This window comes from Rhinopithecus bieti, unplaced genomic scaffold (genome assembly GCF_001698545.2).
Source record: "Rhinopithecus bieti isolate Rb0 unplaced genomic scaffold, ASM169854v2 scaffold_71542, whole genome shotgun sequence".
NCBI classification, from domain to species: Eukaryota; Metazoa; Chordata; class Mammalia; order Primates; family Cercopithecidae; genus Rhinopithecus; species Rhinopithecus bieti.
Window position 1 is genome coordinate 335,215 of NW_016826746.1, and position 11,346 is coordinate 346,560.

At 47.0% G+C, this 11,346-nt stretch overlaps 1 protein-coding gene across 1 annotated transcript; it reads right to left on the bottom strand.

Moving 5' to 3' along the window:
• Window positions 1-865: 865 nt before the first annotated feature.
• OR1I1 (olfactory receptor family 1 subfamily I member 1) lies at window positions 866-2,095 on the bottom strand. The gene has a single exon (XM_017863563.1). The coding sequence runs from the start codon at window positions 2,082-2,084 to the stop codon at window positions 948-950; it is 1,137 nt and encodes a 378-aa protein (XP_017719052.1). The 5' UTR covers window positions 2,085-2,095; the 3' UTR covers window positions 866-947.
• Window positions 2,096-11,346: the final 9,251 nt, after the last annotated feature.

An 11,346-nucleotide genomic window follows, 5' to 3' on the forward strand; every position in this document is an offset into this window, starting at 1 on the left:
GCTATCTGTGTCTGTCTGTCTATCTATCTATCTATCTATCTATCTATCTATCTATCTATCTATCTATCTTTCCACCTATCTACCTACCTATCTCCTCTATATCTATCTATCTATCTATCTATCTATCTATCTATCTATCTATTATCTATCTATTGATCAATCGATTGATCTATCAATCAGTCAACCAACCTACCTACCTACCTATCTTATCTATCTATCTATCTATCTATCTATCTATCTATCTATCAATCATCTATCTACCTATATCATCTATCTATCAATCAATCATCTGTCTATCGATTACTTGATCTATCGATCGGTTGACTACCTACCTACCTACTTACCTACCTATCTCATCTGTCTGTCTGTCTATCTATCTATCTATCTATCTATCTATCTATCTATCTATCTATCTATGAATGACAGATCTTGCTTAGTTTCCCAAGCTGCTGAAGTGCAGTGGTGCATTCATAGCTCACTGCAACCTTGAACTCCTGGGCTCAAATGATCCGCCTGCCTCAGCCTCCTGAATAGCAGAGACTACAGGTGTGCGCCACCATGGCTTGCTAAAGTGATTTTTTTTTTTTTTTTTTTTGTGGAGATAGGGTCTCTGTATGTTGCCCAGGTTGGTCTCAAATTCCTGGCCTCAACGATCCTTCCACCTTGGCCTCCCAAAATGCTGGGATCACAGGCTTGAGCCTCCACACCTGGCCTTTGTCAATACTAAAATGAATGTAGCTACATCTCTTGTTTTCAATACTCTTATCCACATAGCAATCCTAAAAGCCTGATCTCCTAGGGGGGCTAATTTCAGGCCACTTTGATCCTTGCTATTCTGATCTTTATGGGGAAGATAAATCCTGGGGAAAATATACACGTTTCCTTTGGGTGCTCGTATACTTTGTTCATCTCTTTATGACACATTTACCACGTTGTACTGGAAGGGTTTATTCCGTGTCTCTATTCCCAGCTAGACTCTGAACTCCTCGAGGGTAGGGGATGGGATGCATCTCTCTGTCCTGAGCACCCAGCAGTGATCCTGGAACATGACAAACATCCAAAAACTGTTCTGGCCTAAGACAGGGGATGGCCACTTTGCTGATGAGCTTCCCCAGGGCTGCCTTCACGTCCTTGTTCCGTAGGCTGTAGATAAAGGGGTTGAGCATGGGGATGACTACCCCACACATTAGGGTGACTGCCTTGTCCTTCTCGGAGGAGCTGGGGGATGCGGGCTGTAAGTACACAGCAAAGATGGTCCCATAGAACAGTGACACCACAGTGAGATGTGAGCCACAGGTGGAGAAGGCTTTCCACTTGCCCCGGGCCGAAGGGATCTTAAAGACTGTCCAGAAAATGCGGATGTACGAGAGGAGGATGCAGGAGAGTGGGCTGGTGCCCATGACAATGCCAGAAGCAAAGATCATCAGCTTGTTGGTGTGTGTGTCCGAGCAGGAGAGCTTCAGCAGGGGCATGAAGTCACAGAAGAAGTGGGAGATTTCGGAGCCGGCGCAGAAGGTCAGTTGAACCATGAGGCAGGTGTGTATGAGAGACTGGAGGTTGGTGATCACCCATGATACCCCCAGCAGCAACCCACAGACACGAGGGCACATGAGAACCAAGTAACGCAGCGGATGGACAATGGCCACAAAGCGGTCGATGGCCATTACCGCCAGGAGAAAGCTGTCCATGGTCCCGAACAGGTGGAAGGCATACATCTGGGTGAGGCAGCCGGCAAAGGTGATGGCTCTGCTCTGAGTCTGGATGTTCACTAGCATCTTGGGGACGGTGGTGGAGGATAATAGGATGTCAACGAGTGAGAGGTTGAAGAGGAAGAAGTACATGGGCGTGTAGAGGTGAGAGTCCGTGATGATGGCCAGGATAATGAGGACATTTCCAATGATGGTGACCAGGTATGTGGAGAGGAACATTGTGAAGAGGAGGGTCTGATGCTCTGGCTTTTCTGAGAGTCCCTGGAGAAAGAATTCTGAGATTTCGGTTTGGTTTTCTGGTTCCATGTATGGTCGTTGTCTAGCGGGAACAAAAAGGGAGAAAAACCACACAGAGCCGGGGGTCAGAGATGCCATTCTAGTCCCAGCTTCCCACGGAAACCTATGCTGTTCTGTGAAAATTCCATCAAATCCATCAAATTCCTTTGTGTTCGTTTATCCTCAAGCCATCCTCAGTGGGCTTCTGTTGCTCCTCAAGCCAAGTCCTTCATGCTTGAGACAGTCAGGGTCTCAAGGATCTAACAGAGTCTCTCATAGTCAACGTGGATGTTCTCTATAAACACTTTTGCTCCCTTCAGTGGAGCAAAGCTTCATAGAAAACAAAACGACATGGCCCACGCCTGTAATCCCAGCACTTTGGGAGGCTGAGGCAGGCAGATGGCTTGAGGTCAGGAGTTCGAGACCAGCCTGGCCAACATGGTGAATCCCCGTCTCTATAAAAATACAAAAAAATTACTCAGGTGTGGTGGTGGGTGCCTGTAATACCAGCTACTCTGGAGGCTGAGGCAGGTGAATAGCTTGAACCCGGGAGGCAAAGTTTGCAGTAAGCCGAGATTGTGCCACTGCGCTCTAGCCTGGGCTAAAGAGCAAGACTCTGTCTCAAACAAAATATAAAAAACAACAACAACAAAAAAAGAAAATCAAGCAGAATCAAACCTCAACAAAAACACTATACAGTAAAGGGAACCTGACCATCTTCTGTTTTCCTTCTCTTCCTTTCCTGTTATTTCTCCCTCTTTTCTTTTCCTTTTCTTTTTTTTGAGACAGAGTCTTGCTCTGTCACCCAGGCTGGAGAGCAGTAGCACGATCTCAGCTCACTGCAACCTCCGCCTCCCAGGTTCAAGTGATTCTCGTGCCTCAGCCTCCCAAGTAGCAGGGATTATAGGCACGCACCACCCCGTCTGGCTACTTTTTGTATTTTTGGTAGAGACGGGGTTTCATCATGTTGGCCAGGCTGGTCTCAACTCCCAACGTCTAGTGATCTGCCCGCCGTGGGCTCTCAAAGTGCTGGGATTATAGGCATGAGTCACCGCACTCGGCCATCTCCTTCTTTTCTTTCCTCCCTCCCACTCTCCTTCCCTTTCATACTTCCAGCAACGATATATAATTTTAACATCAGTTTTGTGTTAAAAACCGATGAATGGCCAGGCGCGGTGGCTCAAGCCTGTAATCCCAGCACTTTGGGAGGCCGAGACGGGCGGATCACGAAGTCAGGAGATCGAGACCATCCTGGCTAACACGGTGAAACCCCGTCTCTACTAAAAAATACAAAAAACTAGCCGGGCGAGGTGGCGGGAGCCTATAGTCCCAGCTACTCTCGAGGCTGAGGCAGGAGAATGGCGTAAACCCGGGAGGCGGAGCTTGCAGTGAGCTGAGATCTGGCCACTGCACTCCAGCCTGGGCGACAGAGCGAAACTCCATCTCAAAAAAATAAAAAAAATAAAAAAAACCGATGAATGGATAAGTAAAATGTGGTAGGAATATACAATGGAATACTATTTATTCAACCATGAGAAAAAAAGGAAATTCTATCATTTAAGACTATATAGATGAAGTTGGAGGACATTATGTTATGTGAAATAGCCAGGTACAGAAAGACAGATTCCACATGGTCTCACTTATATGTGGAATTTAAAATGGTGAATCTCATAGAAGTAGAGTAGAATGGGCCGGGCGTGGTGGCTCAAGCCTGTAATCCCAGCACTTTGGGAGGCCGAGACGGGCGGATCACGAGGTCAGGAGATCAAGACCATCCTGGCTAACATGGTGAAACCCCGTCTCTACTAAAAAATACAAAAAAACTAGCCGGGCGAGGTGGTGGGCACCCGTAGTCCCAGCTACTCGGGAGGCTGAGGCAGGAGAATGGTGTAAACCCGAGAGGCGGAGCTTGCAGTGAGCTGAGATCCGGCCACTGTACTCCAGCCCAGGCGACAGAGCCAGACTCCGTCTCAAAAGAAAAAAAAAAAAAAGAGTAGAATAGTGGTTACCAGGGGCTGGGGGAGGGACGTGGGTGTTAGGGAGATATAGATCAAAGGATACAAAATTTCAATTAGATGGGAGGCATAAATTCAGGAGATCTATATTACAACATAGTGACTATAGTTAATAACAATGCGTTGTATACTTGAGAAACTCTGAGAGTCGATTTTATGTGTTCTCACTACCAAGAAATGATAGGTAGCAGATGTTCTGAGGCTGATAATGGGGTCATACGTTGAAAATGTCATAAGTCAGTTCTGGCATGGTGGCTCACGCCTGTAATCCCAGCACTTTGGGAGGCTGAGGCAGGTGGATCACCTGAGATCAGGAGTTCGAGAACAGCCTGGCTAACATGGTGAAATCCCATCTCTACTGAAAATACAAAATTATCTAGGTGTTGTGGTGCATGCCTGTAATCCCAGCTACTTGGGGGGCTGAGGCAGGAGACTGTCTTGAACTTGGGAGGCAGAGGTTGCAGTGGGCTGAGATTGCGCCACTGCACTCCAGCCTTGGCAACGAGAGTGAAACTCTGTCTCAAAAAAAAAAAAAAAAGAAAAAAAAATATGTATAAAAGTCAAAAATGCCTACCAAACATCACAGCTTAGCCTAGCCCACCTTAAATGTGCTCAGAACACTTACGTTAGCCTACAGTTAGGCAAAATCGTCTAATACAAGATCTATTTAATTTAATTTAATTTATTTTGAGACAGGGTCTCACTCTGTCGTCCAGGCTGCAGTGCAGTGGCACAATCACGGCTCACTGCAGCCTACACCTCCTGGGCTCAGGTGTTTCTCCCACCTCAGCCTGCCTAGTAGCTGGGACAGGTGTTTTTATTTTGCTCTCAGCAATGATGATATCTGTAATGGGTTAAACCTTCTTAGGAGCCAGTTTCTTTCTTTTTTTCCCCAGCTATTGGCTGCTCAGCATGATTTTTATTTTATTTAATTTTATAATTTTATTTTAAGTTCCAGGATACATGTGCAGGACATGCAGGTTTGTTACATAGGTAAATGTGTGCCATGGTGGTTTGCTGTACCCATCAACCCATCACCTGGTATTAAGCCCAGCATGCGTTAGCTATTTATCCTGAAGAGGAGCCAGTTTCTTTCTTTTTCTTTTCTTTTCTTTTCTTTTCTTTTCTTTTCTTTTCTTTTCTTTTCTTTTCTTTTCTTTTCTCTCTCTCTCTCTCTCTTTCTTTCTTTCTTTCATGAAGTCTCACTCAGGCTGGAGTGCAGTGGCGTGATCTTGCCTCACTGCAACCTTCGCCTCCTGGGTTCAAGCGATTCTCCTGCCTCAGCCTCCTGAGTAGCTGGGACGACAGGTATGTGCCACCAGGCCTGGCTCATTTTTGTATTTTTAGTAGAGATGGGGTTTCATCATATTGGCCAGACTGGTCTTGAACTCCTGACCTTGTATTCTGCCCGGCTTGGCTTCTCAAAGTGCTGGGATTACAGGTGTGAGCCACCGTGGCTGGCCGGGAGCCAGTTTCTTAATGCATAGGTCTTACAATAACTGCCACAGGGAGACTGTGTTAGCTACAATTTACAGTGAGCAGATTGGGGCTGAGCGAGTTGCCAGGGGCACTCAGCTTGCAAGTGCCTGATCTCGTCTTTGAATTTAGATTTATTTTCATTCTCTCATACTCTCTTTCCTCCCTAAGAATGGCCACTCTCACCTCTTTATGAGGTATTTGCAAGCTCGACTCTGTGCTGTCAACACGTGCAAGGGAAAAATATTCAACTACAAGCATTTACACGTGTTTCTTTTTGAGACAGAGTCTCACTCTGTCACCCGGGCTAGAGTACAGTGGCACCATCTTGGCTCACTGCAACCTCTGTCTCCTGGGCTCAAGTGATTCTTGTGCCTCAGCCACCCAAATAGCTGGGATTACAGGTGCGCACCACCACACCTGACTAATTTTTGTATTTTTAGTAGAGATGGGGGTTTCGCCATGTTGGCCAGGCTGGTCTTGAACTCCTGACCTCGTGATCTGCCCGCCTTGGCCTCCCAAAGTGCTGAGATTACAGGTGTGAGCCATTGCACCCGGCCAATGAAAGGGGTTTTTAAGGAAGGTTAGCAGCATAATCTCCTTGGTAACCCCAAGAGACCTTCAGCAAAGCCCTATGTTACTTTTTGAGGTTTTTTAGTGTTGAATTTGAGGTTTTTGCAGTGCGATGCTTGGTTTTCCCTAGGCTGGATAGAACACTGCAATTCCCTTCCTGGCAACGTATTTGTAACAGTCCTCAGTTGTTGACTTGGGTTGCATACAGCAAGCGGTTCTCTACCTTGAGCGTGCTTCAGGGCCACCTGGAGGGCTTGTTAAAACACAAAAAGCTGACTGGGCATGGTGGCTTACACCTGTAATCCCAGCACTTTGGGAGGCTGAAGTGGGAGTATTGCTTGAGGCCAGGAGTTCAAGACCAATCTGGCCAAGAAAGTGAGGCCATCCCCCATCCCGCCCCGGATCTACAAAAAATAAAAACAATTTGCTGGGCATGGTGGCATGCATCCATAGTCCCAGCTACTCAGAAGTCTGAGGTGGGAGGATTCCTTGAGTACAGGAGTTCGAGACCAACCTGGGCAACACAGTGAGACCCTATCTCTACAAAATAAAAAATTAGCTGGGCATGGTGACACACACCTGTTAGTCCCAGCTACTTGGGGGACCAAGGCAGGAGGGTCTCTTGGGCCCAGGAGTGGGAGACCATTTTGGGCAACATAGGGAGATCCCTGCCTCTACAGAAATAAAATTAGCCAGGCATGGTGGTATGTGCCTGTTAGCCCAGGTACTCGGGAGGCTGAGGTGGGAGGATCACTTGAGCTTGGGAGGTCGATGCTGCGATGAGCTATGATTATGCCGCTGCAATGAGCTATGATTATGCCACTGCACTCCAGGCTGGACGACAGAGTGAGATCCTGTCTCAAAAACAAAAAGAACAAACAAATGAACAAACAAAACAATGCCCCCCCCAACCCCCGCCACCGCTCCCAAACTCATCACACACAAAAAGCTAAGCACTTTCCCTGAAGTGTCTGGTGTAAAAACTAGCACTTCTAGACAGTTCCCAGAGGATGCTGGTGCTTCTAGCCCAGGGACCATACTTGGGGAGGTGCTGCATTGGAGAAACCTGTTTCTCAAGACCTCTCCTATCTGTGCAGGTGTCCTGCAGCTGCAGACCCTCAGTGCTTTTCCTCCACATGTCCTACCACAAAGGTCTGCCGTCTGTGTGCTTTGTACACTCAGAGAGTCTAGACTTGATCTCAGTTTCCTCTCTCTCTCTCGGCATCCAAGAAGGAGACAGATTCCTCTCCCACAACCCTCCACCGCCTCCCCCAGCTCAATCCCTTCCCCATCCCACACTTGCTTACCAGGATGGCATCACCAAGGGGAGGGTCCCAGGAAGCCTCCTTCTCCACCAACTGCTAAAGGATCCCGAGGTCAGCACTAAACCCCCAGGAAGGGAATGGGAGATTACTCACCTGTGATTGCTGGCATGAGCCTGATATCTATGGGAAGGATTCATATGTGCATCCCCCCCCAAGACTAGGGCAGGTGAGTGGGGGAGCCAGGGGAACAACAGGATATTTATGGTCTGGGGACTCTAGGAGACTTCATCCCCACGGCTCCTTGTTAAGGAAGAGGATGCTAATTATTTTGTTTCTCCTCTTTGCCACATGTGACCTCTTCTTTTGGAGATGGGTGTGCTTTGGGATCACGGGGTGGGTAAGAAGAGGAAACAGCCACTAAGGATTTGCTCTCACTAGGACATCTCCCTAGGGTCTCCTCCCAGCTCAGGCTGAGCTTCATGGAAGCTCCCAGGCAGAGAGGTCTGGGGGATCCCAGACCCCAGTTGGGCACTCAGATGCCTGAATCTGAGAGGTTCTTTCATTCGTTGCATTATGGAAGAAACTGTTTGGTTCATTAAGGAAAGCTCCAGAAGAGTGTCAATCAATCAATCAATAGACATTGAATAAATTAATTTATCAAACACTTTTTTTTTTTTTTGAGATAGAGTCTCAGTCTTTCACCCATACTGGAGTACAGTGGAATAATCTCGACTCACTGCAACCTCCACCTCCTGGGTTCTAGCAATTCTCCCTCCTCATTCTCTCAAGTAGCTGGAATTACAGGTGCCCACCACCATGCCCAGCAAGTCTTTGTGTTTTTAGTAGAGACAGGGTTTCACCATGTTGGACAGGCTGGTCTCAAATCCCTGACCTCAAGTGATCTGCCCTCCTTGGCCTCCCAAAGTGCTGGGATTACAGGCATGAGCCACTACGCCCAGCCTATCAAACACTTCTTGATCACCTGCTGTAGGTCGGGTGTTCTGCTTGGCACTGGAGTTGGACATGGTGGCTCATGCCTGTAATCCTAGCTACTTGGGAGGCCGAGGTTGGAGGATCCCTTGAGCCCAGAAGTTTGAGACCAGCTTGGGCAACATGGCAAGACCATATATCTACAAAAAATTTAAAAAAATTAGCCAGGATTGGTGGCACAGGCCCATGGTCCCAGTTATACAGGAGGCTGAGGTGGGAGGATCACTTGAGCCCCGGAGGTCGAGGCTGCAGTGAGCTATGATCGCACCACTGCATTCCAGCCTGGACAACAGAGTGAGACCCTGTCTCTAAAAAAAAAAAAATCCTTCCTATCAGCCACAGAGAACGTGTGTAGGATACTTGTTGAAATTCTCCTAGGGGGTTTAGTATATATTATAATTACTTTCCCTAACAATATTGGCTGCTGGACTGTTGGTTCTTGGATTGTAACTCTTGGGGAGGTCAGCTTCAAAGCAAGAAGGCAGACCAGCTTCACGTTGGACATGTGGAGATATGAGTAGATGCCAACCCTACTGTCATTTTTTAAAAATTAAAACTATTGGGCGGGAGCGGTGGCTCACGCCTGTAATCCCAGCACTTTGGGAGGCCGAAGCAGGCGGATCATGAGGTCAGCAGATCGAGACCATCCTGGCTAATAGGGTGAAACCCCGTCTCTACTAAAAATACAAAGAAAAAAAAATAGCCAGACATGGTGGCTGATGCCTGTAGTCCTAGCTACTGGGGAGGCTGAAGCAGGAAAATGGCGTGAACCTGGGAGGTGGAGCTTGCAGTGAGCCGAGATCGCACCACTGCACTCCAGCCTGGGAGACAGAGCAAGACTCCATCTCAAGAAAAAAAAAAAAAAAAAAAATTAAAACTATTTTCAGAGGCTGGACACGGTGGCACACACCTGTAATCCTAGCACCTTGGAAGGCCGAGGCAGGTGGATCGATTTAGCTCAGCTGTTTGAGACCAGCCTGGCAAACGTGGCGAAACCCTATCTCTACTAAAAATACAAAATTAACTGGGCATGGCTATAGTCCCAGCTACTCAGGAGGCTGAGGTGAGAGGATCCCTTGAGCCCGGAGGTGAAGTTTGCAGCAAGCCGAGATCACGCAACTGCACTCCAGCCTAGGTGACAGACAAAGTGAGATCTTGTCTTTAAAAAAAAAAAAAAAAATCAATTTGAGCCCAAAGGTTGGGGGAAAACCCAGCTAAAAAGTCCACAAGGTGGCCAAACATGGTGGCTCATGCCTGCAATCCCAGCACTTTGGGAAGCTGAGGCGGGCGGATCACTTGAGGTCAGGAGTTCGAGACCAGCCTGGGCAACATGGTGAAACCCAGTCTCTACTAAAAGTACAAAAATTAGCTGGGCGTGTAATCCTAGCTACTCGGGAGGCTGAGGCAGGAGAATCGTTTGAACCCGGGAGGTGAAGACTGCAGTGAGCTGAGATCGTGCCACTGCACTCCAGCCTGGGCAACAGAGCAAAACTACATCTCAAAAAAAAAAGAAAAAGAAAAAAAGAAAAGAAAAAAAAAAAGTCCCACAGGGTGAACAAACTTTTGCCACTGTCCATGGTCCTGAAAAAAAGTATTTCGCCCAAAGCCATGTTAGGTAGGACATTAGTGTCTCCCATCCGAACTCTCCTGGGAATTCCAAAACCAGTTATAGAAAGAAGAGTGAAGAGGTAAAGACGAATGGAAGATACATCCGGTAAGAAAAAATCCTTTCGTTTTGATATGACTCTATAGAAAATGTTATCAAAAATAACATTTACCCCCCTGGGAAATTGGTATGAGGCGGGACCAGTTCTACACTCCCAGAGTCCAACTTCCTAGTCATGTTGGTTTGGAGTCCAGTGGCTGACTGTGTTGGGAAAATCTTAGAGTCTTTATGTGGTAACAAGTCTGGTACCAGGAAACCATCAAGGAACACTGGGAGGGAGGAGGAAAGGGGTGGTCTACTTCATTCTGTCCTCTAGGAGTGAGGTCCAGATTTCTTCTCTCAGCATCTTGGGCTTCAGCCACTCTCCACCCATTTTTCCAAGCACAAATGATTTTTTTTTTTAAATCCAGCACCTAAAAGGTTTTTATATAGTCCCTGATTTTCTTCCTTGATTAAAATCTTGAAGAGATGTGGATTTCTGAATTCTTGTAGGGTCAAGGGCTCCTGATGTGTCAGTGGTCAGGTAGAATGGACAGTCTTTTAAATTTTTATATTTATTTATTTATTTATTATTTTACTGTAAGTTCTGGGATACATGTGTTGAACGTGCAGGTTTGCTACATAAGTATACATGTGCCATGGTGGTTTGCTGCACCTATCAACCCATCATCTAGGTTTTAAGCCCTGCATGCATTAGGTATTTGTCTTAATGCTCTCGCTCCCCTTTGCCCCCCCACCACCTGACAGGCACCGGTGTGTGATGTTCCCTTCCCTGTGTCCATGTGTTCTCATTGTTCAACTCCCACTTATGAGTGAGAACCTGCGGTGTTTGGTTTTCTGTTCCTGTGTTAGTTTGCTGAGAATGATGGTTTCCAGCTTCATCCATGTCCCCACAAAGGACATGAACTCATTCTTTTTTATGGCTGGATAGTATTCCATGGTGTCTATGTGCCACATTTTCTTTATTCAGCCTATCATTGATGGGCATTTGGGTTGGTTCTAAGTCTTTGCTATTGTGAACAGTGCTGTAATAAACACACGTGTGCATGTGTCTTTANAAGCCCTGCATGCATTAGGTATTTGTCTTAATGCTCTCGCTCCCCTTTGCCCCCCCACCACCTGACAGGCACCGGTGTGTGATGTTCCCTTCCCTGTGTCCATGTGTTCTCATTGTTCAACTCCCACTTATGAGTGAGAACCTGCGGTGTTTGGTTTTCTGTTCCTGTGTTAGTTTGCTGAGAATGATGGTTTCCAGCTTCATCCATGTCCCCACAAAGGACATGAACTCATTCTTTTTTATGGCTGGATAGTATTCCATGGTGTCTATGTGCCACATTTTCTTTATTCAGCCTATCATTGATGGGCATTTGGGTTGG